The sequence below is a fragment of the Opisthocomus hoazin genome, chromosome 4, assembly GCF_030867145.1.
Source record: "Opisthocomus hoazin isolate bOpiHoa1 chromosome 4, bOpiHoa1.hap1, whole genome shotgun sequence".
In the NCBI taxonomy this organism is placed as follows: domain Eukaryota; kingdom Metazoa; phylum Chordata; class Aves; order Opisthocomiformes; family Opisthocomidae; genus Opisthocomus; species Opisthocomus hoazin.
The window spans coordinates 20696790-20723628 of record NC_134417.1 but is presented as its reverse complement, the minus strand read 5'-3'; the positions used below and the strand labels follow the sequence as shown (position 1 = coordinate 20723628).

The following is a 26839-nucleotide window of genomic DNA, read 5'->3' as shown; positions in this document are numbered from 1 at the left end:
AGCTTCACCCCGCGCCGCCGAGAGCGGCGCCACCGGTCCCGCCCCCGCGCCAGTTCCAGCTATGGCGGCCATGAGCCTGCTGCTCCGGGCAGCCGCTGCCTGGGGAGCGCGGCGGGCGGCGAGCGGCGCGGCGGGCGGCTCTTGCCTCCCCCGGCTCGCCGGGGCCGCCCGCTACCCCAGCACTGTCGGTAGGGCCTCGCCGGCGGGAATGCGCGGGGGTGGGCGCCGGGGGCGCGGTGACCTTGGGGCGCGGTGGAGCGGGGACCCCTGAGGAGAGGGGCGCGGGAGGCCGCGGGGCCGCTGCCTCAGGGCGGTTCGCCCGCCGCCGCCTCAGGGCGCCCGCTGCGAGGCGGGGGCCTCCGTGTGGGCTGCCGGGCTCGGGCCTTCGCCTGCTGCCTGGGCGCCGGGGCGGGAGGGCGGAGCGGGGCGCCTCGTCCTCGGCTGGGGAGCTGCGGGGAGCCCGCTCGGGGTGCGGGGGCGTCCCGCGAGGGCTCTGCGACGCGTTGCTGCGGGAAACCGGGTTTCTGGGGTAGGACGCGGCTCGGAAGCGGCCCGGCTTCCCGACGGACCGCTCTGTGAGCTCGCTCGCGCTGCCTGGTGACAGTGTGATTGATCTGGCGGGCTTGCAGGTAGAAATGGACCTACGTGAAAGGCTAGAAGACAAAATAGGTTCATTCTAGCAAAATGGGAAAGTAGTTTGGGCAGGCTTGTAGGAACGCTGATCTCCAGACAGCCAGCTCGTAACTGTAGTGCCCGCCCCCCGCGTTGCTGACCTTCCTGGCACAGACACCAAAGGGAGAAAAAACCATCACGCTGTCATTCAATTTTCAGCTCCTGTGCGACACAGCAGCAGCCATGGGAAGAGAATGTTTATTATCAAGGCAACGAGTTTTTACGATACTCGATTTCTGAACTTGTTGGTGAGTTAAAAACAAATTCGTAATGGTCAGTATAACACATCCTTTGCAAATGGCGTAAGAGTGTCTGAAGTACAATTTGCTCTGTTGTTTGTGTGACAGCATCTAAAGTGTCACTGGCACTGTTCATATAAACGTGAATTTCCAGTCTTCCTCCTAAAGAATTTTTTGTCATATGTTGTCAAATCAGTTCCAGATGAAGTAAAAAGATTGGCTAAATGGGAAAGATTGTGATAGATAATTAAATTAATGCTGGAGTAGCATTCTTAAATTATATGTCTGTGTTCCTATGTGCGTAACCTACAAATGCCCTCCACTCCATCCCCCTTGTAAAATGTATTGGGTTACCGTTCTGCAGGGTTTGCCTTCGGTTACCTAAACCACTGATACCAGATATTTGGACTTAGGGTGCCTGACCTGAGTTTGACCCCTAAGAAGCTGGGTTTTGGCTAAAGCCTATTCTGGTGGGTAACAGCCAACCTGATACAACTGCCCTTGTGTGATCAGGCTTCCTTCATCTGTCTTCCACAGTTACAAAGACAGCAGTGGCTGTGTTTATGTTGGATTATATCGTGTCAGTGTTAGTGCCTGAGCACAGCTGAATGCTGAAGCCGGTCATCACAAGATGCGGAGGTGGCAATCGGGGAAAGCCTGACTGTCTGCTGCAGCAGAGCCTGACCTCTCTGGGAGATGGAGAGCTGAACGGGCTCAGGCACTGACACAGCATCACTGTTTCTGTGTTCTGGTTTGTTAATTAACTCATTTTAAGCAGCAGTATGTCTTTACGTGCAACATCCCTTTCTAACCTACGAATGCAAATCTAGGAATTATTGGCTGTTACATCATTTCAGACTAACTCCATCTAAATTTTGTCAGGCTTCTGAGTTTCCCATCCTGTATCTTTTTCTTCTTATCCCCTATACAGAGATTCTATGTGTTTCTGACGGGAATACCAGTGGCACTATTCATAACATATGTCAACATCTTCATTGGTGAGTGCTCTGTCATGACTGAGCTAAGACTGCAGTCAGAATTATTAAGTGGAAACTAAACGTGCTAGACAGAAAAAGATGTTTAAAGGCTTGCTCTTTGGAAGACCATGAAATAGGCCTGAGAGTTATGGTAAGATTGTATAAGTACATAGAAGATGTTCCCAGTATTTTTTTCTTTTTCTGCAGTTGTTGATTTTTTTTCAAAAAAGCTTTCCACATTTTTAAAAATGGAAAAAATGCATCTTTTGACAGTCTTTCAAACATCAGTGAGGTTTAGTGAACAGTTCTCCTGTATTCAAATGAAGAGTCTGTATTACCTTGTTTTACATACTTCTTTAAGAAGGCTGCATGCACTGCAGCTGTTGCTTTTTATCTAGCAAAAAAGCCAAAATTCTGCTTGGCAATAGATGTTTTAAATCTACTACTGTAATAATATGGAATTAACTTAATAGAGGAATTGGGAAAAATCCATGCTTTCACCCCATATACTTCTAAGGGCATTTCTGTGGACTTCGTCGTATGTATTTCTTCTGTATAGCTAGCTGCGAATTTCACCCTTTTGTTGTGTGGCTTAAAGTCTCTGAGCTAGATACATGCAGTGCAAAGTGTCTGGAAAAACTGGAAGTCCAGTTTTCCTGAATAGAGCTCAGACTGAGGGATTAAGTACTGTCCATGTGAAATAATGATCTTTTCCTAATGTGAAATACAGAATATAAGGTACTTTAAAAAAGAAATACCTGAATTAAATGTTCCTCCCCTCCTTTCCTTGTCAGGTGAAGCTGAACTTGCAGAGATTCCCGAAGGTTATATTCCAGAGTACTGGGAATACTACAAAGTGAGTGTAACATATAAAAGGGTGGCATGTTAATGGACAGCCTTCCTCTTGATGATACTTTTGGGAGTAAAATGTGTGGAGTATGGTAATGAGGATGGCCGTATCCCTGCCATTGGGTATCGGTGTAGAAGAACTTGAATTGTGCAGTTACGATTTTGGTAAACCTGCTTTTCTCAGCTTTATGGAATATGCGTGTTGCTGTAGGAAATGTGTTTATCGACACAAGTAGATGCAAATGATCTGTAACTTTATGCAGGTAAACTGCTGAAGCTATATGCCAGGAATTCCTTTGTAGTATTCCTAAATAGTAAGAACAGTCTTCTGTTCTCATTATTCCTGGCACGCAGTTTTTGTCTTTATTTCTTGCTCTGAAACTACAACATCTTAAGATACTGGAGTTTAAAGTGACGTTACTTTCTCTTGTATTGTTTGCTAGCGTTGTTTCAAAGTCCAACATCTCACATGCTTTTACATCTAAAATTTAAAATTTTTAAGAGTCAGAAACTCAAGGTTATACTTCTTTCGTTTCATTGTATTTTCTTAAAACTAGTCCTTGGCTTCTTGCTGCAAACATTTTTTTGGTTTTGATAGGAAGTAATTGAATTCAGCAATACTATTATGACTGTTTCAACTCATTTAGGCTTTTGTTCCTAGTGAAGTGACCTCTGTGTGGAAGTAAAACTTTGAAATGTTACTGGTTACGGTGAGAGGTTTGGAGTCCATTTCTGTGATTACAATGGCAGTTTAAGGAACTTTACTTCAACAGAAAGAAAATAAATCATGTCTTCCATCAACTTTCCATTTTGCTACAGAATAGTCATCTGCAGGTTATCTTGGCATTAAAAATGGCAAAAGAAATACAGCTTTTTAGGGTTCTGGTCTTAGAAATAGTTGAGCATGTTTTTAACTTTACTATTACGGTTTGAATGGCAGCACCCGTAGTGTTGATGACATGTTTTCAGGACTGGGAACGCACAAAATGATGTAGTTATGATGACATTTCTACTTGGAAATGGCATCAAAAATCTCTGCTTTTTATATTTTTCAGCACCCTATAAGTCGCTGGATAGCCCGTTACCTCCTTGACCCCCCTGAAAAGGACTATGAGAAGCAGATGGCTTTGCTTGATATTGAAGCGAAGAAAACTGAACTGAGGTATGTTACACAGTTGAAGTATTTTAAAATACTGATATATGTTGTAGTTGGCTTTTATTTTGCTTAACATACTGAGTTGGATGCTGACACAGCGGGCCTATTCATGTGTCCCTTGACCCCGGGTGCTTGCTGCACTGGCTGGTGCCAAAGTGGAAGTTACGGTATCTGTAGTCCCTGCCTTCTCAGTATTAAGATTCCCAGAACTGGAACGATCCAAAGGCAGTCTTGCAAAGCAAGAGCGTCTCTTCAAAACAGCTCATATTTATAAAGGTATAGCTCTGTCCTCGTGAGTCTTGAAATGGACAGCTCTTTTTGCCTCTGCTACTGCCCGTAGCTTAATTGAGTAGCTAAGTGGCAGTTTACAGGACTGATCGTGTTCCTTGTTGCTGCTGAGAATTTTGCAGGCAGCAACGATGTCGTTGTACCAAGTTTATGCTATACCGAGTCAGAGTAAACTGTGGTGGTAGAAGAAAGCCCGAGTTCCACAAACTTGCTGTTGGGACCGAGGCAACGTAGCTCCTACTATCACATTTACTGGTGATTTTCTCGCTCCTATTTTAGTTGAAAGCTGTATCAAAACTCTCTAGCCCCTTACTAGGCAAGAACTGGTGACAGAACTCCTGCAAGTATTTTTATTACTCTTTTGTGAGATGACTTGCTGAAAAAAAAAATTAAATCGAAGGATGTAATAGCTCATGTTTTAGTTGAACCCTTTGTATTTTGTTATTACCTATGTTTCAGTAGTATTTATAAACCATAGATGCTAAACTCATTGCTGTTGTCTGTAATGCCCTGATGTTAAACATCGATGTATGTGTGATCAAAGCCAATAAACTTCATGTTGAGTGTGTCTGTTGCTCTTTTTTTTTCAGGCTGATGGAGCTGGAGGCACGCAGGCTGATGAGACACAGGGGAGATGGACCATGGTATCATTATGAAACACCTGATAAAAATCTTGTTGACAATTCTATGAAATCCACACCTGACAACTAAACAGTTTTAAGACAGTATGCATGGTCTTAAATGCAGACTAACAAATTGTGACTGAGCTATGTTTAATATACATCCTGCTGTTTACTGGCAGAAATTAATAAAAACAAACAATGTTTGTGTTGATTCTGATAATTTGAAGGAAACTGTGTGGCATTTGAGCTCATATAGCTGTTACAGTTGTTAATCAGAGAAAATGCCTTATGTCAGTTGCCAGCAATCACTCCTTTTCTCCAGAACATCAATGTAGAGTGGGTTTTGTGACCTAATATATGTAGAACAAGTTGGTAGTATTAGTCTTCATGGTGTGATTGCTAGTATTTAAAACTTTAAGGTACAGGAAACTGTAAGGCTTCTTTCTTTCACAGTGCCTTCCTTGTGTCAGATAATTTGTAGAATATGAACTGAGTAAGAAAAATACCTTCAGATCTTTGGAATATGAGGATTATATCTACCACTTTAGACAAATACTTTCTCTCTCATTACTTGTAGTCAAACTCATCTTTCACTATTTATTCCCAACTTGCATGTTCTTCAGTATCTGCTGTCATTTTCTCTGCATTATCTCAAAAGTTTCTCTCTTTAAATATCTTAACACCCTTCATCCCTGATAGTGTCAGCCATGCTGCTCTTTATTACTTTTGTCACCAGTTTTAAACTTTTTTCTTCTTGTGTATGGATAATTTATGCTTCTCTGCTCTTTAATTTTCTCCAGTCTCACCTCCTATGCAGGCTGGGTCTGTAAAAGGCTCCTGAAAGAAGCTCTTGAAAGAAAACAACAAAAAACCAAACCCCCAAACACCCCCAAAGATGACCAGCTTTTTGAATCTTCTGAACTGGACAATTCTGTGTAATCTTCCACAAAGTGGTCTCTCTGGAACATCTTGTTCTGGCTTTTTTTGTTTGGGTTTTTTTATGGTTTGGTTTTAAATGAGGTTTAATAACAGGCACTTTGGCGATAATATATGCTTCCTATTCTAAATGGTAACAGATGGAAAACAGAGCCACGTACTCTTTGTGGCAGAAAGGATCTTCATTGATGAGAACAGTCAGTGCTCAGTAATATGGTAATATTTCAGTGAGGGGTACCTACCACTGTCACATAACTTTCATGGTTTAAATACACATCTAGTGACATGGAGAATCGCATGACAAGTAGTTGTGGGGAGGATAGTCTTTAAAATTAATTTTAACAAGGCTTTGGTTTTATTACTTCAGCTATCTCCTGTGTTTTCAGAGGGCAGAATTAAGGCAGAAGTGCTTGCTAGACCTATCTACACTGTCAGATGTAGGAGCAGAAAGCAAATGAAAGGTTCTTAAACATTAAAATGTGTGTGGTGCATATAAATTCACGTTTTAGCGGTTTTTAGGGGATTTTTATAAGCCTAGGTGTTTCATGTACTCTTGAAAATACCCCCAAACACACAGTTCCTAGGCTAAAGTCTATGCTCTGTTGTGTAAAACTTCTCATGAGAAGGAAGAATCTCAGTGGACAAATATTAAACTAACTATTTGCTTAGTAACTGCTGTGTATCTGTTGTGGTTTAACCTGGTAGCTGCTTACTCGCTCCTCCTGCCACCCCTGCAGTGGGATGGGGAGGAGAATAGACAAAAAAGTAAAACTCGTGGGTTGAGATAAGACAGTTTTATAAGAAAACAAAGGAAATAATAATAATATAAAAAATATGCAAAACAACCGATAACCCAATATAATTTTTCTCACCGCCTGACAGCTGATTGTGCAGGCAGTCCCCAAGCAGTGATCGTGGAATGTAGAACTCGGGGATTTTCTGAAACTCCTGGGAAGGTGTGAACTCAAGGAAAAGATTGGGCTCACGGAAAAAAGAAAATTCCTGCCCCCATTGCCAACCCCTGTTTACAAACAGAGCATGTTGCCTACGGTATGGAATATTTCCACTGGCCAGCTTGGGCCAGCTGCCTGCTGTGTTCCCTCCCAGCTCCTGCACACCTCATCAGCTGAGCATGGGAAACTCAAAAAATTGCTTTATTACTTGGCAACATCTAAAAACACCAGTTTGTTACCAACATTATTCTCCTACTAAATCCAAACCCCAGCAGCTACTGGGAGGAAAATTAACTCTGTCCCAACCAAAAGCAGGACAGTGTCTTAACATTTTTAGCAATATATGCAAGTTGTTGATACTGTTGTTAGAGAGCTTTCTACTTCCCGTAACACACTTAGTAAGATGAACAGGGGAAAAATAGGAAACTGCTTAACGCAGGTTGCTATGAGAGGATTGCTAGGTGTCTGAAGAGCAAGGATCAAGCCAGGGAGAATGGCTCGAGTTGCCATTAGTTAATGGGTTTTATGGATCATCTTATCCCTGCTGGGTGAACAGATACCGTCTTCTGCTATGTGATTACACAACTTTTAGTACATAAAAATGTAAGTCTTGGCAGCAAAATCTCAAGGTGAAAACTTCAAACTTTATATTCCCGGTATATTTAGCATAGAGCAGCCACATAAGCGATTTTGGAGATGAAAAGGGTAAACCTTTCTGGTAACATTTAGGATAACTCAAAGGCTTCTTTTCCAGGGTGAACTGGAATTAAAGACAAACCAAAAGAGTTTTTATATAAACTCAAGTAGAAATGTGCCATGCAACCGTGATTAACCAGGAACAAATTAAGGAATGCATAAGGTGAATAAGGCAAGTTGCACCTGAGGATGTCCACACACACACCTGCCATGCATTTTCAGAACCATACAGCTATTTTTCTACACCACTTCTGAGAATGATATAAGGAATGGAGGGGGTACTCCCTTGATCAGTAACCCCTGATCATCTTGTGGTTTCAAACACATAAATTTCCTTCTCTGCATTAAGCAACATTGCACAGCCTATTTTAAGCAAAGACTGCCTCATTTGCTCTTTCCTAGCGCTGCCAAACATTAGAAAGACTCACTGGTTCTGTACCAGCGCTTTGACCTGTCCTTTTTGTTGGAGTCCATCTGTCAGGTTAGATGGCTTATATGTCTTATCATGGCTCCCATTGTTTATAAATGCTGAGTTAATCATAAGAGAAGCCATTAAAAAACCTACAAAGTCTTCTCAGGTAAAATAAATCTGTCTGGTCACCCTGTATTAATTTGTATTTTTTTATCCAGCATCCAACGGTGCTCACAAATCTTTGATGTAATGTCTGCTCTCGAGCGAGTGTAAAGCCCTTCCGCTGGCGTCACATTCTGCCCTCGGTATTTCATGTGGTTCCCAACGCCAGATTTTGTGCTAGAAAAACTGCTAAGAGCAGACTGTGCTGGGCAGCTCGCTCTCGCAGACCGTTTCCTCGTAGCTGGAGACAAACTTATTTTTCAGTTCTGCCCTCAGCTGAGATTCCACTAGAACGGCCTTTCGAACCTTTAATTCTTGAGGCAAAAGGGGGTGCCAGCAAAGGTCGCATCACCTGCGCAGGCGCGATCGATGAACCCCTGGGTCTAACGTGGGCGATGGGCGGAGGGCTTAGCGAATGCATTTTACATCTGCAGTTTAAGCAGATCTGACGCTTCTTTAATCCCGCTGCTGTCAGGCACATACAGCAGTTATTAGACATTGCTTGGGAAAAAAAAAATTATTTCAGTATTATTTCAGTATTTTTTCCTACAAAGTTACTTCGCTCTGTCACTCCTTCCCCTAACGGTATTTTTTCTAAGTGAGAACCAAAGAGAAACGCAAGCAAACGCCGATAATAATAATATTATTATTAATAATAATAATAATAAAGTCATTTTCAGCTAACGGCGGCGTGAAGCCGGCTGCCGCCTAACGGCCGCCCGCGGCACGCGCGCGGGGCGGGAATCGCCTCAGGAGCGCGGCCCCGTCGCCCCCGCAGCCCCGCGCGGCGCCCGCCGCCGCCGCCCTGCTCCTCCCTCCCGCCCTCGCCGGGACCCCCCGAGTGCCGCCGCCGCAGCTGGTGCCGCGGCCATTGGATTAAAAATAGCATCTTCCCTCCCCCCGCCCTCCCTGGGGCCCGGCTCCTGCCGCCGCGCCCTGCCCCGGGCCCGGCTGCCCTCCGCCTCCATTGCCCTCGCACTCGCCCGCTCGCCGTCGGCCGGCCGGAGGGAGGGGACATGCAGGGGGCCGCGCTCTTCAGCGGCGGCGACGCGCAGATGGCCGCCGGGGACCTGGGCGAGCTGCTCGTCCCCTACATGCCCACGATCCGGGTGCCCAAGTCAGGGGACCGGGTCTACAAGACGGAGTGTGCCTTCTCCTTCGACTCGCCCGTGAGTGCAGCGAAGCCGCCCCCGGCTGCCTCCGCTCCCCCTCCCCGCCGCGGGCCGCCCTCGGCCGGCGCCCTGCGGCAAACCCACCCCTCCCGCGGCCGCAGCCCCGCGGCAGCCCCTCGCCCTCTCCGCGGGCCGCTGCCTCTCTCCCCCCGCCCGCCTCCACCTGCCGTGGCCTCCTCCCGCGGCTCCCGGCGGCGGGTCGCCGCGTCCGTTGGTTCTTTGATTTGTTTTTCTCCTCAAGGCGGTCTGAAGCGGTTGCTTGGACGCGGGGATTTTGCGGGCAAGTTTGCTGCCTGCTAGCGAGCGGGCTCTGGCTGGCCGAGCGCTGCCCGCTCCCCGCTGCAGCCCTTGTGTCTGCTTCCGCGCCGAGGTGGTGAAAAGGGGCAGTGGCGGGCGTTCTCCGGTGCGTGTTTGACGAGCAGACGGCAGTCGTTTTGCTTTCCGACAGTCTCGGTGCTTATTCTCGTTTTCAAATCCTTAACTGAAAGTTACCAAAGGCTCAGCCTGAAAATCAGTGTGAAACCCCTTCCAAAACGCTTTCTCTCCCAGGGTTTCGGTGATGTTGCCGGCCTTCAGCAAACCGCAGTAGTTCCCCACTACTAGCTCGTTTAGTTTGAATGACTGTTTGAGGTACAGTAAACTTTCTATGGTATTATAGCCGTCTTGCAAAACATCCACAGGCTCCACAGACTGCATGTGTTTGTGGCAGATTTGGGGCCTAACTCATTTTTTACTTCACTGGTAATACTGGGAGCCTTCATAAATGGTAATGGTAGATGCTTTGTAAGAAACAGGTGCTTAGAAATTACACTTTTTAAATAGAGCTGAAATTTTCTTAAAAGTTGCTTCTCTACAGGAAGCTGAGGTTTCCCACAGGTGACTGAGTGCTGTATGTTGATGTTAAAGTCAATGGCAACAATCAAAAGGGAGCTCAGGGTCTGCATTACAGAATATTTGATGGAAGATAATATTTCAGACAGATTTTTTGAAGCCTTTATCCCCCTCTCTTTGCTAATTCCTTCTATTACAGAAAATCAAAATTGGTTTTAAAGGTGACTCAGCTGTCTGGTGTTCATCATGTCTTGTTGAACAGAGGTTATTTTTACCCGCACTCTTCAGATCTCAAGTGTCACCCAGCAGCCCTGACTGTACTGGGAGGCGATCTGACTAGAACTGCCAAATTGAACTCTACTGCAGAGCCGCTAATTGCATTATATACTTAATAAGGGGGTTTTTTGGGGAAAAAAATCAATGTACCACAATCTTTCCTTCAAATTTCTTCTCAGGTGAACACATGGTCGATGGTTTTAGTAGCACTTCTGGGTTTCCTCAACGTTTTGGTTTATAAGTAGTTTCTGTTAACAAGTAGGAAGGGATGTTAAATACTGCTACAGATTAAAAAACTACCAATCACCATCACCCCAAACAGACCTCAACTAAACACGGCAAAATCTGTGTTTGGCAAAACAGTGTGTTTGAACAAAACATGAAACTTTTGAGCAAAACTTGAATTAACAAAAACTATAAAAGTAGCAGAAGGAGTTGGAATTGCCATGTGTGGGTGTTTTGGTTTTTTTCCCCAAAAGTGTGTTTCATGCTTTTGATTTTGCTGGGAAGCGATTTCAGATTTTGGAAATCTCCGTTGTTAAAGCTTTTTGTTTAAATTGCATTATAGGCATTCACTGGGCAAAAGGCTTGGCTGAACCCATGAAGTACCAGTAAAAGAAATCTGGTCTCAGTTTCTATTGTTTTTCATGGCTTTTCAGCCCATACCACTCCTCAGTTTAGTTGAGCGAAAGACTTGTCTCAGATTTTATTTTTTATTCCCACATAATCTAATAGATACTTGTATATTGTTTCTAGGATGATGATTCTAAAGGGCAAATGTGTGCTTGCTTGAGTAAAATGCTGTCGTTTACAAACTGAAAATAGCAAATCTGTGTTTTTATAGGCTTTCACTCAGAAGGAAAGCGAAAGGATACAGACACGTTGTTGCTTTTGGCTAAAGGGAGATGTTTATCTCTATGCTTTGTATTAGGTTGGTTTAGTGACTCATTTTCTTAGGTTAGCTATGTATAACCTAAGTGAGCCTCTTCCTATTGAGGTGTGTGCCTCTTTTCGAAAGAAGATACACTGTTTGTTAGTTTTGTTACAATAATAAAGCAAATGATCAGTGTTAAGAACATGCTCTTGTTTTTAATACCCATGGTAAAATTCCATATTACATTTTTAGTGGGGGAGGTGTTTTGTCTTGTAAGCTTATTTCTCAGTATTTCCTCACATATTCTCATTTTGCCATTTTAAACATGCGCCTTGATACAGTTTAACTCAGCATGTCTCTGTAGGTAGTCAACTCAATGGAAGATATTCTGTTCTGTCACTTTTCTTCAATACCAGCTCTTATTCCAGTAGTTTCTTTCATTAACACTGTAAGACTGTTTCTCAAGCTTTGCCTTTTTTTTTTGCTTCTTCTCCAGAGAAGTGAATTTCCTCACAGAGAAGTGAATTTCCTGAGTGTTTGTATCTTTTAAAGCGACACACCTGGTCACTCATCAGCTCTGTACTCAAGTTTCTTTAGCTATACTAATTGCTAATTGTGCATTATTACTTTCCCTACAATGATGTGTTGTGATCTTTAAAATACACTAAAAACCATCAGACCTGTCAGTATTAGGGTAGGAAGTATTATTATTATAGAGAACAATTCTGCAGCAATTTTGAAAAGGACCAAGAAGAGTGGGATGGTTAAAAACAAAGCTATTCATGTCAGGGGATGCCAAAGGAAATGAGGTACTGGGTGTGAGTGGCTCCATCTTTCACGTCGAATTGTGCAAAGCTTAACATGGCTGAGAGACCTGGCTTTTGCAGACCTGTTTGTAACTCTGTCAGTTGTGTCTGCTTGTCTGGATTTCAGCGGTGTAGTGTTGCTGAAGATCCGTCTTCCAGTGGATACAGGCAGCTTCGCTAATGGTTCTCAAAATTGGTTGATGTTCCCTTTCCGTGAGTTTTAAATCTTGCTTCCTTGACTGAAGATCTGAGACCAGTGGCACCTTTGTGCTACAAAGAGAGTCATTAGTTGAGAGGTTTTAGAAGTGTGAGCGGTAGGAGAGGTACAAGTGGATATTCAGTGTATTTTTTCCATGTGGATTAACCGTAACATCATGATCTTGTCGGAAGGGTAGTACTGTTAGAAAGACCACTAAACATGAGAAATTCATGTCCTTAGACTTGGCCTATTTCCAACAGAACATACTAGGGTTGATTTCCAGGAAAGCCGGCAGAAACAGGAGGCAAATTTCTGTGCACTGAAGAGCCCTAGTAACACTGTTCAGTTTGCTTGTCTCATAAGGTTAGAAAAATAAACCTATATTACTTGATTTTTAATGACTTTTGGTGGTTTCTAGAAAAACTGTGTTTCTCTGATGAGGGCTTCTATTGTCGTTCACCACTGAATCTTTATCCAGGAACTGAGGAGGGAAGGAAAGCTGTCTACAAAACACCAGCTCGGTGTAGTGTCCTGTCGCTCCGTCTAGTGACTGGCCCAGCTGCTGTGGTAGCCTGTCACTTCCCTGCGGTGTGACGGGTGGAATTCTGTAGCTCTCATTTTTCAGATCTGATGCACAGTCCCTCCTGGTGACTGTTTTTCTGTGTCTGTGCCGCTGTGATGTAGGTTTCGTCGCTCCTATTTTGTCCTTTTTGGCCTTTCCCTCTTTTGGTGGGTGAGCGTGACTTTGTGTTCAGTAGAATACGGGAGGCAAAAAGGTTGCATTTATAGAATCTTTTGTTATCTTATTATCATCTATATAAAAGTATAGTACTCAGCTGGAAATTCCACCTTTTAGTGGGATCCTTGTCTTGGAGACCTCTGATTGTTTTAGACCAGATGGATCTGAGGGAGAGGGAACTGCTAGAAAAAGCATACAAACTAGAGTATTAGAAAGGCTTACGCGCAGGCTATGTGTGTTGTAGATGGATGTGCTCCAAAACCTTCCCCACGAAGCACAGTAGTTACAACCACAACGGGTCATGGGCCCGACACAGTGACAGGACCAGTCTGGTTCTGTAGACTGCAGGACTGTGTGTGTTTGAGCAGCTTCGAGCTTGGCTTCGCTTTGCTGCAAAACCTTGCTGCTGACAACAGCTTCCTTTGTGAATCCTGCTGACTTAATTTCTGTGGCTCGAGGACTCTGTAATGGTTATGTTAGGACAATTCCCAAAGGCTAAACTGTGCTGATGCTCAGCTGTTTTATTAGAGTCCAGCTGAGACTGAAATCCTTGAGAGCCTGCGTTACGTAATAGATATCAGCAACCATGCTGCATAAACATTTCTAGAAAGAAGTACACACTATCTGACTGTTCCTTTGGTCAGTATTCCTTGAAGAAAATTAGAAAGTCACTGGGGTCACTGTGTGGAAGGGGTAGGCTGGTGTTTTGTTTCTATTGGTGGGATGGGAGCAACAGTGAGGAAACAAATGAGAGGACTGAATACAGCAAGACAAATCGAATACTCTAGACAAAGGATTTTGGCCTAGCTGCAAAATGCCCTCCGAGTTATTGAGGCAGTGAATTGCTTGGTGGTGGGTGATCACCTGAAAAGTCAGAGCAGTGTTGTGCTGTTGCATCACAGGGAGGTACCAAAGCTGTCCCATGGGCGAGTGTTTTGGTGGCTGGGAGTGCACCAGGACACTAAGGTTGATTAAATGGTCTTACGAAGTTGGAGAATGGTAGAATCAGTAAGAGGTTTTTCCTGCAGTAGCTCACAGATGAGAAACTATGAACTATGCAGCTTTGCAGAACAACCAGTGTGTATATGCATTGTGCATTTCTTTGGGTTTGATTAAAATTGGGTCTTGCTAGCCTTTCCCTCTGTATCCGTGACTGACCAAACTTTAGTTACTCTCTTATCCAGAGGGTAACTCTGCCCATCATTAGATGGGCTGGAATATTTTGGATAGCAGACAGACTTTGGCTGTAAGGTACCCGGAGTGCTAGAAGATAAATACAGATATGTAGATGAACAGGCAACCCTGGAGCTCTGCTGAATCGCTGTGGACCCATTAGGTTTCCTCTCAATTCTTCTCCCCAGATTTCCTGCTCGGGAAGCACAGCACTGTCGTTGTGTGACTAACAGAATTGTATGGCGAGGGTTCTGCACAAAGCAAAAATCATCAGGCTCTATCTAAATCTAAGCCGCTATGGAAGCAGAACAGGTGGTACTGGACCTGAGCTAGGAAGTAAGCCGTGATGTATCTGAGACATCTTCATCAGTGGCCCACACAGTCTGACCCTGAACAGTGTTGATGGGTGGATGGAAGTTCTGCATTCCTGGTTGCAGGTTAGAAGTACTCATGACGTAATGTTAGTTTTGCCACTGTATCTGCTCACTTACCGTGAAGCCTTGATCCTGCCTGTGGATGTGACTGCTTCGGAATTATGTATGCCCTGCTCTGGAGTCTGCCTATGACTTATGCATGTGAGTGAGCAGTCAATCCACCTCTTGGAATGGTAGTTAGGTTTCATTTTAGTGACTGATGGGCCCACACAGCTCTTTTTCTTCCCAGGAAATGTTGTAAGTGCTGTACTGGATTGGCCTTGTCCCTGTGCCCATCTAGAAGCTACAAGGAAGATACTGGACATCTTTGTTGAGCAATTGTGAAATAATCTGCTCGCAGGGAAATATCCAGTGCCATCCTTAGTAGCTGACACTTAGCCGAGAACGTGGAGGATTTTAAACCTTTCAAAACTGTAACATATTTGCTGGTATAACTTCATCTGGATGTCCATGTAACATCACAACCCCAGAGTCCTGATACATTTGTGATTTCAGTAATGTGTGCGTTCTTCAAGCTGTTCAGTATTTTGCATGTTGCTGTCACGAAGTGTGATAAAATAGTAACTTTGATACTTGTTCCTCTCTTTTTGTTTTTCTTTCTCTTTTAAGGGAGGGCAGGGGAAGGATTTCTTTTGCACTTCAAGCTAACAGTCCAGTTGTTTGAAGGCCTGTACTTTATTTCCTACTGCCAGGTCATTTGCCCTTTCTTTTTCTGACCAGCACAGCTCTTCTTTTCCCATCTCTTTCACCAGTTCCAGTAGTACATGGCTCCTCCTCACTCCTTGTCTATATTTTCACATCAATGCTTGTGTATGTCTGTGTCTTTCCATTCCTTTTTCTGATTCTGTTGCTTCTCCCTCTCCTGCTTTTTACCAGATGCCAAATTTTACCTTCTCATTATTCTATTTCTGCTTTCCTTTTGTCACCATTGCTTTCTTGTCACTTTTGGGTGACAGAGGACAGTTGTCTAAAAAGCAGACTTATGCCAGAGTTCGTACCCTATGTTCCTTTTGAATGCGACTAGATACATTCCTGGCCTTTGCCACACATTTTGGGGATTGATTCCCACCCCCTCTTCTCTCCCAGCCCAAGGAAGTTACCATATTTATTGCAGTGGAAATTTGGAAGTGAACTTTCTGTTTTGCTGGAGCCATCTCTATGTGCTGTTGTCTTCAGTTGGTTGGCTGTGGTTTGCTTTGAGTTTTTTTTTTTTCCTTCGTTTCATTGTAGGTAGTAGTGGTGCATGACAGAGTGGCAGGGTTTCTATTTATTCTTCATTGTAAATCATTATGTATTGTTGAGAATAATATTAAAGTGCTGAAATGTCTGTTATACTTTTTAAGGCTGTCCTGAAATAAAATAGCTGTCATTTAGTTACACTTTTGTGGGATGCAGTGCAATATGTCTGTTAGGGATGGTCCTGTAACTTTTCCAGATATATTAAAGATTGAATTGTAGTTGTACAACAAGAGTCATTTGACCACAGCCAGATTAATTATGGTGATTCCTGATGAACAGACACTCTGCATAGAGCCTGTAACAGTTCTGTATGATCGTGGTTTTTGCAGGGAAACACACTCATGGAAACCATGGCAGAATGCAGAGAGAAGCCAGTGACCCTGTGTCATAACTGGCACTTTTTACTTTGTGTGTGATAGGATGAACAAACTTTTCATTCTCAAGATTTGGGTCTGGAGACTTGTGAAGACTCTAGGTACATTTTGCTCTCTTCTCTGATACCTATAACAGCAAGTTTTACTATTGTTCTAGTGGACCTAAAGCAAATACCCGTCTAGTAGACATTGTGCCGAAGTCTGTAACTGTTTGCTGTGTTAGTAGATCACCACAGCAATTGTGTTTTTATAAATACATTATTGTCTGAGCCACCTCAGGAGCTGAAATTGCTAAACCCTAGATTTCTCTGAGGGATCTAAATGGTTCGGGGGTTTTGGTAATGGGATACAGATCATTAGTTCAGGTCCTCATCAGATTAGAAGTGCTTGAAAGCCGTTAGTATCTGGTGCCATGAGCGTGTGTGAAGTGAGGTGGTGAGCCCTCTGTTTCATTGTGGATTGGCATTTGTGTTTGCTAGACCTCTCACCCACCTTATTTATTATCTAAACTTATTTATTATCTAAATAAGTAGGAAGAGCTTTTTTTTTTTTTTTTAATACTTTGCTCACTGGTGTGAACTGTGTGTCTCCCTCTCTATCAGTAAAGCACCTGGCATACTGTGATCATCTTAGCAGCAAAGAACAGGAAGAAACACAGTGAAGAGCAATCAGTTTTCCTTCTGCTTAGAAGGTAAGAAGACTAGCCTACTCTCAAGTGGCCTTCTGGATAGTGATCAAGGCCTGAGCAAGTACAAGCTTCTGCCCCAATAAGGTCTTTAGATTGGAGTAATAAGGGAAGGCAATATTCATACAACACTTTATCCTAAACTTCACACTGCATGCCCACTACATGCAGAGGCATGAGTGAGGAGGGAAAAAAATCCACCTAAAATTCCTGGTTTTGTCTTTCAGGACAGGCTATATTTTTCTGGTGTAAAATAGTGTCTTCAGTACTTTAGATGTTGCCTTCCTCCAGCTTAAACTTTCACACATATCTAAAATGAGTGTTGATTGCAAAGATTTACATGCCACAGCCTATGTAGAATATTGTTCCTTCCAGAACTGGTTGTGTGCTCAGTGGGGTTAAATTCACCAGCACAACGCCTGTCTTAGATCCCAGTGTTCTTTGAGCACCAAACAGGGGCCTAATCCTTTATGCAGCCTTCTGCAATGGTGGCTTTCACCTGTGCCCCTGTTTTGCTGTGACCTTTTAGGCTGTTGAACAGCCTTTCCAAGTTGCAGGAGCGAATAGTCTGCCTGCCTTCTCCAAGAGAAATAACTGTTTTGTTAGTAACCACAACCAACTTACTCAGGTTCTACATTTAGCTCGTATGCTGAAAGTGTCAGATTGTTGCCATAGGCTGCTTATCAGAAAGGGTTCAGTGGTCTCTTGGGTTCCCTCCAGAAAAAGAGAGAATGGTCTCCAAGGAAACGAAATTGTAAACAAAGTTCCTGAGACCCAAAAGTGACAACGCTATATATTTTTATTTAGGCTAGGTACCTATGGGATTCCCTTGTAGAGGACACATCCATGACTTTTTCGCAGAAGGAGATAATGCAAAAAGATTTGAAATACAACACATAAGAGCAGACAGCAAAGGTATAACGGGTCTTAAAGTAGATAAGCCTGCAAAAGAGTAGTGGAAATTAAAGTAAATGTAGTACTTTTTAAATACAATTGTATTTTATGAATATTTTGAATACCAGATGTGGAGTTTTCTTTTCACCACTTTATTACTTTTGAGCACAACTATAGATACCGGCCCTGTTTTCAAGGCTGTGAATATTTCAGATTCGAAGGAGCAATGGTGGTTTTTTTAAATAGAATCTTGGACAGGGCTTATGTGGTTTAGAAATGAGATGGCTAAATAGTTTACTATTTACTCTGCAGAGACAAGCATTGTGACATCTAGATGCTGAAAGAATTACTTCATGGTATATGTTAAGTGTGAATGGCAGATAGTCTAATCCCTTGCTTCAGATTGCATATTTGAATCCCAGAGTGCTCAATGCCATTTTTTGTCCTTCTGAGGTAGGTAAAGCAACAGCTGTAGAGTTCATCACGTGTTCATCTTTCAGCTAAATCTGAAAAGCTAAAGCTTGTATGTGTTGGTTTTCCTTAAGCAAAGCAGAAGAGACAGATATTTTGAAGTCTTGGGATAAAACATCATTTTCTGGTCTCTCTGCATGTTCTGTTCCTCAGCTCCATGGCTCTGCTGGCCACTGTGGAAGTACCAGTGTTTACTGGTGTTTGAGGCAGTTCTTCAGTTCTGCTTTTGGTTATGCTGATACAAACGTGCATGCTTGAAAGAGTAGCATACAGGTATGGATGGCCATTTCAGGTAAGCTGGAAGTTTAGATTCCTTCAAGTCCTGCAGAAATACTCAGTGCCAGCCTTTGAATTGGGTTGGGGAGAATTAACTGGATTTAGAGTGGCATATTCAAGCTTGGTTTTGAGGCAGTGGTGGGAGGGGAGAGACTTGTCAGGCAGTAGTTGATCTGTGCCAGGTATCAGATGAGCAACAACTGCTTGACGCTATTAGCCCTTCAGCTTTCTTTTCCAAAAGAGAATAAAGTGTATTAACCTGGTGCTGTTTTGGAAAGTACTGGAGATGAGCTGTGATCTCTGTCAGACTTGCCCCCTGTTACTTGTTCCAGTCCTGTGTGCTGGAATGCGCCTGACTCATGCCATGGCTGGTACAGCAGGATGGGCAGCTTTGTGCTGGCTCTGGGAGAAGGGGCCTGGCTGGACTCAGAGGCAGAGCGGAGGTTCCTGCCTGGCAGAGCCCTGAACAGAAGTGGGCCGGGCAGGAGAGAGCTCCTTGGTTTATTGTATTGAGTATGTTTCAGGTGTGGCACTATCAGGTGGTATCCTGTCAAATCAATTGTTGCTGTAACATTTTGATAAGTGATTATGCACATATATGCATTTAAAATGACGTTTCTGGAGAGAATGGGTTTTTTTTGTTGTTTAATTTCCTTCTAAGATGCCTATGGATGAGTTTAGTTCATGTTGTTCTTTGGGAAGTTTAACATGAGATGTTCTGTACTATCCAATAGCACAAACACATTCACAATAAAAGGAAGCTCTCAGTGCTTCTGAAAGGCTCAATCTTTCTTATGCACCACCTATTCAGAACAGTACATGCTAGAGAGGGCTTAAAAAATTGATCAAACGCCAGTGAGCCAGGTGACTGGAAAGTCCTCCTGGCAGTCTGAATGATGTAGGAGAGATCTAGTAGTGGTGTTAAAATGGAGCAAGACCCTAAAATCAGTCAGCATCAACACCCAGCTTTTGGGAGAGCAAGAAGTGATGGGACTTCTGCCAGATTATGTTACTGAAATGTCAGCATTTATGATCAGTACCAGGAATATATATCTTTATATTTCCTGTTTAGTGTCCTTGTCTCCAAGCACTCTAATTGCATGAATAGAGAGAATCCTTGATAGATACTGAAGAATGTTCATAAAATATTTGCCAAGAAGATCACTTGAGATCTGATTTTCTCGGACAAGATTGTGATCAGCAGTAGAAGTAGCGGCAGGATCCTTGGGTTCTGATTTGGAATGTAGTTCTTGCAATCAAATGGCCCAAAAAAAAGTTCTACTATTTCAAACAAATGCCTGTACTGCATTACTTCTATGCTTCACAAATTTCTGCACCTGCAAATCTCTGTGGATTGGGCACTCAAGTGGAATTTTTCAAGACCAACTTCTAGCCCTCCAATTTGGACACTCACTAATCTGTAGTTGTAGAGTAACTGTAATTTCAGTGAGTTTCTATAGGCTGTGATATGATGTGGAAGTTTCTTAGAGGACTGATAGTGTGAACATTGTAATACGTTATGAAAGTCACGTTTTAAGTGCTTGTCTGATAACAGACAGGGTCTGCAATTCCTTGTGTTTTTTCTGCTTGCTGAGTCCTTTCTGTCCTGTTCAGTTCCTTCTGTGCTGTAACTATTTGTGTCATTCCTTTTAGGATTCAGAAGGAGGTCTCTATGTGTGCATGAACACGTTTCTGGGATTCGGAAGGGAACACATTGAAAGACATTACCGGAAAACAGGACAGTGTGTATATGTGCATCTGAAACGACGTGTGATAGAGGTGAGACTTGTGGCTTCCCAGCTAACTACCCTGGCAGTTCTTGGGTTGCATGTACTCATTTAGGTAATGTGTTTCAGACGTAGACCGAACTCTGAATGACAGAAGTGAACGTGTTCAGATTTGGGGCTGGATGTCAAATGCACATGCTTGGATCCCAGCCAATCCTATAGCTTCAGTTCTGAGATGAATCAAAAGCCCTGAGGAGTCAGATCTTAATGGCAACTTGTTGCCTGACTTCCACTGAGCTTTTTCACCACATGCATCTGCGTATCACATACATATTACCTGCATGCTGTAGGTAACTAAATACTGTTCCTGAAACCTTCCTTTGAAGTGTACAATTACTGGTTTTGTCTCAGATTTGGCTAGAAGCTTCTGAGATTTTTTTTTTTTTTATATGAGAATTCATCTCGGGGTGAAATGACTTCTTTTCATCCTAAGATTTCTGAACAATTCAATCATGAGCCTTAATCCTGACCCAAACTGGGATCTAAAGCTTAGCTTACACTAATGCTGGATTCTAGAGCAACACACTGCCTTCATTCAGTCTTACGCTCCACCCCCCCACCTCCCCCCGTGGATGTACACATACAAACTTCATGTTCACTATTCTTCCGTAATAGCACTGCGTATCAACAGTAATTTATAACCTGTACTTCATAACATCTGTTTGTGTGTGGTTGGTCTGGCATCTTTAAAGGGCTGTTAATGGCTTCTGACCTGAGCTATATGGAAGGCACAGGGTTTGCTTCTGGCTCACTCTCCCGTGAGCTCTATCTCTTTTGGCAAGTTAGAGGGCCTAAAATAACTGCTTGGAGCAGGATAGAATACTTCATGTTTCTCATTCTACAGCAATGTTTCCCTTGGGTGGTGAAGGTCCTGAGCTATGTTAAGTGTCCAGGCCCCTTATTTCCAGTAGGTGACTATTCGTATTTTATCAGAATTATAGTGATGGGGATTGCATGTCTCCCAGGTTGAGATTGTTAATGATGTTTTTTTACACTTTAGAATTGTCTTTCCTTGTAACGGTGAGAGCAACATTTTTCTTCATGTTAACAGTTTTTTGAGAGCGTGGTCTGGTTTTAGCAACAGTTCTTCCGAGTGAATTTAACACTCTTGAAAGATGATATCTAGGACTAGGGACAGGTAGACAGAAATCCTGTCACCTTTCCTTGTGTATAACTTTTTTCCAGCATGTGGAATTTTCCTGGGAATTTTCAAGATTAAGGTAAACTGGGGTTAAAATGAGGCCTCAAAAATTCCTTTTCTGGATAAAGATTAGGCTGAAGAACTCCAAAAGGGAGAAACGAATATACCGACTGTTGTTTGGTATTGCATACACCTTCAGTTGAACTATTTCAGTGGTTCCTATTTTTCTTCTTGGGAGTCATGATGTAGCAGAGGGGCCTGGCATCTACGTTTGAAGGTGGTGACACACTGGTGCGCTGGGTCATGTGGCATGTTTTACTATACAGGTGAAGATTGTGTCATCTAATGTGGCTTATAGATAGGATTCCTCATACAATAGCTGTGGATTTTGTTTACCATGACATTTTGCTGCTTATGTGCTCTCCATGTTTTCCCTTGAGCATTGTGAAACATCAGGCCTTCACTAGAAGTTTTATGAAGTGTCTGGCACATGCTGCATTGTGTCTTTGGTTTTTTAAACCAAGCTTTTGATGGTGTGGGATACAATAAGGCCAAAGGCATTGGTTATTCTATCTTAAGATTCTTTTAGTGAGGCTGCTATGCTTGCCTGTGGTTCCCTTGGCATCATCCTTGCAGAATGCACTGCATTGCTGCAGAAATCCCTGTTTGCTTCTGAAGGTGTTTGGAATAAGTATCTGTTGTGTATATTGTCACAATTCATTTAGAAAATAAGGGTCAGATCTTCAGCCTATTGGCTTAAGTAGAGCTAGAGTATCTGCCAGTGGCAGATTAGCACCAGAGGCATCTGCTGAATCATCAGAAATGTGTGCAAATGCAAGTTATGGAGCACCCTCTGGTAAAATTCTTAGCTTAAAAAAAAAAAAAAAATTCTTTCTTTTTCCCAGAATTTCACTCTTCAGAATTTTTACATCAGCTGGTTTCCTGTAGTGTATGACTGTTGTATGCAACTGCATGGATAGCATTCAGCCCCAGGCAGAGCTTTAGCTTGGTGCAATAGTGACACCTCCGCCTTGTTGAAAATGCTGGGCAGCGAAGCATGAAATTTCCTACAGTGATGAGTTTCTGGATATTGCTCAGTGACGGCCCTGTTATAAAAAACCGTGACAGTGGTGCAGTTCAAGGGAACACAGAATAGGCTACACTGACGCCTTGTACGAGAAGCATCACAAATGGAATTTAATGCCACGACTGATGCATTGTGTGGACTCCCGTTTGCTGGGTGTGTCACATCTGTTAGAAGCCAAAATTATTTTGTGAATGAGGAACATTTTCAGGTTCTGCCAGCTTCTGAGTTTTTCATGAGTATAGAGCATCTGCAGTTCCAGTTCAGGTATATTCAGCAGCTTGGAAAATCAAGCTGAAATATTTAATGCCAGGCTGGCAGTGATAAACACTCCATGTGAACCCTTCCTCTTTGAAATCTCTAGTCTTAATGACTTTCACAATATCTCCTTTGGTGACAACAGAACTCAGAGCTTTGTATTATTGGAAACATAGGGTTTTTTTAGTTCTGAAGCTATAATCATGGGAGTATGTGTAATTTATTCGTAATGTATTTGAAACTGGGTTATGTTGTATCTTGCTACTGCTTTTCTAAAATACGTTTGGATTCTTGGCTACTTCCTTTCCACTTGTTAAGTTCCAGTAGTACTAAGGAAAAAAATGTTCTGCTTTTTATTTTCACTTCACTGAGGATTTTTTTTTAAGTGCCAGAATTCCAACCCTGACTCCTTTTGCCTTGGGCATGTATATATGGATAATAGGTTCTGTTCTTAAGCTCAGCCAAGGAGCATTAGTTGGCATCTACTCTTTCTAAGAATGGAAAACTTTCCTGTCATGTTTAAGACTTGGCTGATGATTCAAGCAGTCAGCTTTGGTCAGAGTTTTATTTACATGGTGAAGGGAACCACCCAAAATATGTGACCCTTTCACCTACCAAGGAGTGGAGGCAAACATGAACTTTCCCTCAGCTGACAGGGTCTTGGCTGGTTTCTCTCCACCTGTTGTATCCCAATATTATTATTAAAAAAAAAAGTCACCTAACAACCTTGCCAGTTACGCTAACATTGTACACTATATAATGCATCATGCTGGCATTATAGCCACAGATGCTTATTTGATTTAATTTGATTTAATGATGTCTGTTAAAAACAGCTTAAGAAGCAAGTGCATTGACTTTTACGTTTCCTCAGCTACTACCATTTTCCCTAGTAGTCTGAAGAATTTTGAACTGGGAAAGTAGTGCTTGAAAATGAATGTCACGTGGAAGTTACTATTCTCTGCTGTGGAGTTTAAATTAAAAAATAAAATAAAATCCCCCCTAAACAATTGCTTGGGTGTTATCACGTTTCCTGGATACTCTCTTTTGTTAAGAGAGCGTGGTGGTAACTTGCATCGATCTTAATGGAAGCAGGCATGGATCCTGACAGAAATGGCATTTTTTTTCTGGGTAGAAGAAAATCAGCTGAACAGCAAAGTGGTCATACTGGAATATGGTTATAGTTATGAAAGATTGAAGCTTTTATACAGGCAGTAGCCTTTTCTTCCCCTCTCCAATTCAGCTTTAGTCATTAAGAAATACTGTAGGGGATCTAGTGGTGAGAGGTCTGAGTGATGCCTCAGATGTCCCTGTCTTGTTGATAGAACAGCAGTCACCCATAGGGACCATGAGACACGCCTAGCTGCTAACAGAGCAACGTATGAAGCATTCGAATGGTGGCTTTCTCACTCCATGAGCGTAGTAAGCAATTTGTCAGAAGTGAATGAAGAATATTTACGTGCTTGCTCAGGGAAGGCTGTGATTTAATAGAAGGACCGTGAATAGATGTATGTCAGCAATGGTGATGGTATGGGGTTATTGCTGATTTACTGTTGTATCGCTTGTTGGATTTTTTTAATTGTTTCTTTCTCTCTTTCCAGAAGGTACCAGGGGCATCTGGTGGAGCTTTACCAAAAAGGAGGAGTGCTAAGCTATTTTTAGGTATTGTGAACAGCTGCTTTCACACAGTCATCTTCTGACCCTGTCTGCTTGTGTACTTGGGTTCTGTCCACTATTGTGTCTGGCTTTGGAGCTGCTTGTGGGTGTTCTTTTTCTGTTGCCTTGTTTTTTTAAACTTTTGGTTCTAGTTTTTAAAGTTGGTCCAGAAACTACTTAGTGATTTTGGTGTATATTCAGAGATATGTGTATGTATACATGGAACACTTTAATCTAAAGTAGACCCCCAGCTATTCTCAAACAACCTAGGGTTTGATAGGCATTTTTTGACTCATTCTATCGCTTCTTTCTTTGTGATATCTACAAAGCACCCTTTTATTAAAATGTTTATCTATACTTAATATTTAGATACAACAGGGCCACAATGTGGCACTGTTCTGCTCAACAGCTGGTCATAGGAAGGGTTGTTACCATTTTAAATTTGTTATACAGGTAAATGTTCTTAAGTGATGTTGTGGTTTCTCCTGTAATGAATGCAACAATACCTATATCATGAGCATCTCTTACCAATTCATATTCTGTTATGTCCGCAATTATGTCCCCTTGCTTTGTGGAAAGCAGTTTTATTACCATGTCCATTTCATTCAATATCCATAGATTCAGATTACCCAGAAAACCTGAGGGCCTCATAGATGTGGATGAGGGGAACTTGATGCAATGCCTGTCGTCTCCCTCTTCCCACCACTTGTGGTATTTCTCTGATTCATCTATTATTTAGTCTGTCTGTATTAATAGTGAATAGTGAATTTTTCTGCTGGTAATGAAGAGCTTACATGTTTTCTTTACAATTGCCAGTTCTAATGGCTAAGGGGAAGCAATAGCATGGCCTCCCTTTGGAATTGCTTTGGTCTGTGGAATGTGTCCCTAAGAGGCCTTTGCAGATTGTGATCAATGAAATTGTTGTTGTTTGGACGTCCACAAATCCATGGGCCCCGATGGAATGCACCCACGAGTGCTGAGGGAGCTGGCGGATGTCATTGCTGAGCCACTCTCCATCATCTTTGAGAGGTCCTGGAGGACAGGAGAGGTGCCCGAGGACTGGAGAAAGGCCAATGTCACTCCAATCTTCAAAAAGGGCAAGAAGGAGGACCCAGGGAACTACAGGCCGGTCAGCCTCACCTCCATCCCGGGAAAGGTGATGGAGCAGCTTATCCTGGAGGCCATCATGAAGCAAGTGGAAGAAAAGAAGGTTATCAGGAGTAGTCAGCATGGATTCACCAAGGGGAAATCATGCCTGACCAATCTGATAGCTTTCTACGATGGCATGACTGGCTGGGTAGACGAAGGGAGAGCCGTGGATGTTATCTACCTTGACTTCAGCAAGGCTTTCGACACAGTCTCCCATGATATCCTCCTGGGGAAGCTGAGGAAGTGTGGGCTGGATGAGTGGTCGGTGAAGTGGATAGAGAACTGGCTGAATGGCAGAACTCAGAGGGTTGTCATCAGCGGCGCTGAGTCTAGTTGGAGGCTGGTGACAAGTGGTGTCCCTCAGGGGTCAGTACTGGGCCCAGTCTTGTTTAACTTCTTCATCAACGACCTGGATGAAGAGTTAGAATGTACCCTCAGCAAGTTTGCTGATGACACCAAACTGGGAGGTGTGGTAGATACACCAGAAGGCTGTGCTGCCATTCAGCGTGACCTGGATAGGCTGGAAAGTTGGGCAGAGAGGAACCTGATGAGGTTCAACAAGGGCAAGTGCAGGGTCCTGCACCTGGGGAGGAACAACCTCATGCACCAGTACAGGCTTGGGGTGGACCTGCTGGAGAGCAGCTCTGCGGAGAGGGACCTGGGTGTCCTGGTGGATGACAGGTTAACCATGAGCCAGCAGTGTGCCCTGGCTGCCAAGAAAGCCAATGGGATCCTGGGGTGCATCAAGAAGAGTGTGGCCAGCAGGACAAGGGAGGTTCTCCTTCCCCTCTACACTGCCCTGGTGAGGCCTCATCTGGAGTACTCAGTCCAGTTCTGGGCTCCCCAGTTCAAGAAGGATGAAGAGCTACTGGAGAGAGTCCAACGGAGGGCTACAAGGATGGTGAGGGGACTGGAGCATCTCCCCTACGAGGAGAGGTTGAGGGAACTGGGCTTGTTCAGCCTGAAGAAGAGAAGGCTGCGAGGGGACCTTATAAATGCCTACAAATATCTGAAGGGTGGGTGGCAGGAGGATGGGGCCAAGGTCTTTTCAGTGGTGCCCAGTGACAGGACAAGGGGCAATGGGCACAAACTGAGGCACACGAAGTTCCGTCTGAACATGAGGAGGAACTTCTTCTCTCTGAGGGTGATGGAGCACTGGAACAGGCTACCCAGGGAGGTTGTAGAGTCTCCTTCTCTGGAGATATTCAAGACCCGCCTGGACAAGATCCTGTGCAGCCTGCTGTAGGTGACCCTGCTTCGGCAGGGGGGTTGGACTAGATGACCCACAGAGGTCCCTTCCAACCCCTACTATTCTGTGATTCTGTGATTCTGTTAATGTCTGGAGTAAGTTTTGCAAGGAG

At 43.4% G+C, this 26839-nt stretch overlaps 2 protein-coding genes across 2 annotated transcripts in view; both read left to right on the top strand.

Moving 5' to 3' along the window:
• The first annotated feature begins 30 nt into the window (after window positions 1-30).
• Window positions 31-5024, top strand: NDUFB5 (NADH:ubiquinone oxidoreductase subunit B5). The gene is made up of 6 exons (XM_075418282.1): window positions 31-188; window positions 832-920; window positions 1843-1909; window positions 2683-2744; window positions 3793-3899; window positions 4772-5024. The coding sequence occupies exons 1-6, from the start codon at window positions 62-64 to the stop codon at window positions 4890-4892; spliced, it is 573 nt and encodes a 190-aa protein (XP_075274397.1). The 5' UTR covers window positions 31-61; the 3' UTR covers window positions 4893-5024.
• A 3852-nt stretch (window positions 5025-8876) lies between these two features.
• USP13 (ubiquitin specific peptidase 13) overlaps window positions 8877-26839 on the top strand; it is a 57152-nt gene continuing 39189 nt past the window's right edge. Inside the window, exons 1-3 of the mRNA XM_075418280.1 lie at window positions 8877-9132; window positions 20060-20185; window positions 24275-24335. Of these exons, the coding sequence (XP_075274395.1) occupies window positions 8980-9132; window positions 20060-20185; window positions 24275-24335 (340 nt within the window). The 5' untranslated portion in view covers window positions 8877-8979. The remainder of the gene's footprint in view (window positions 9133-20059; window positions 20186-24274; window positions 24336-26839) is intronic.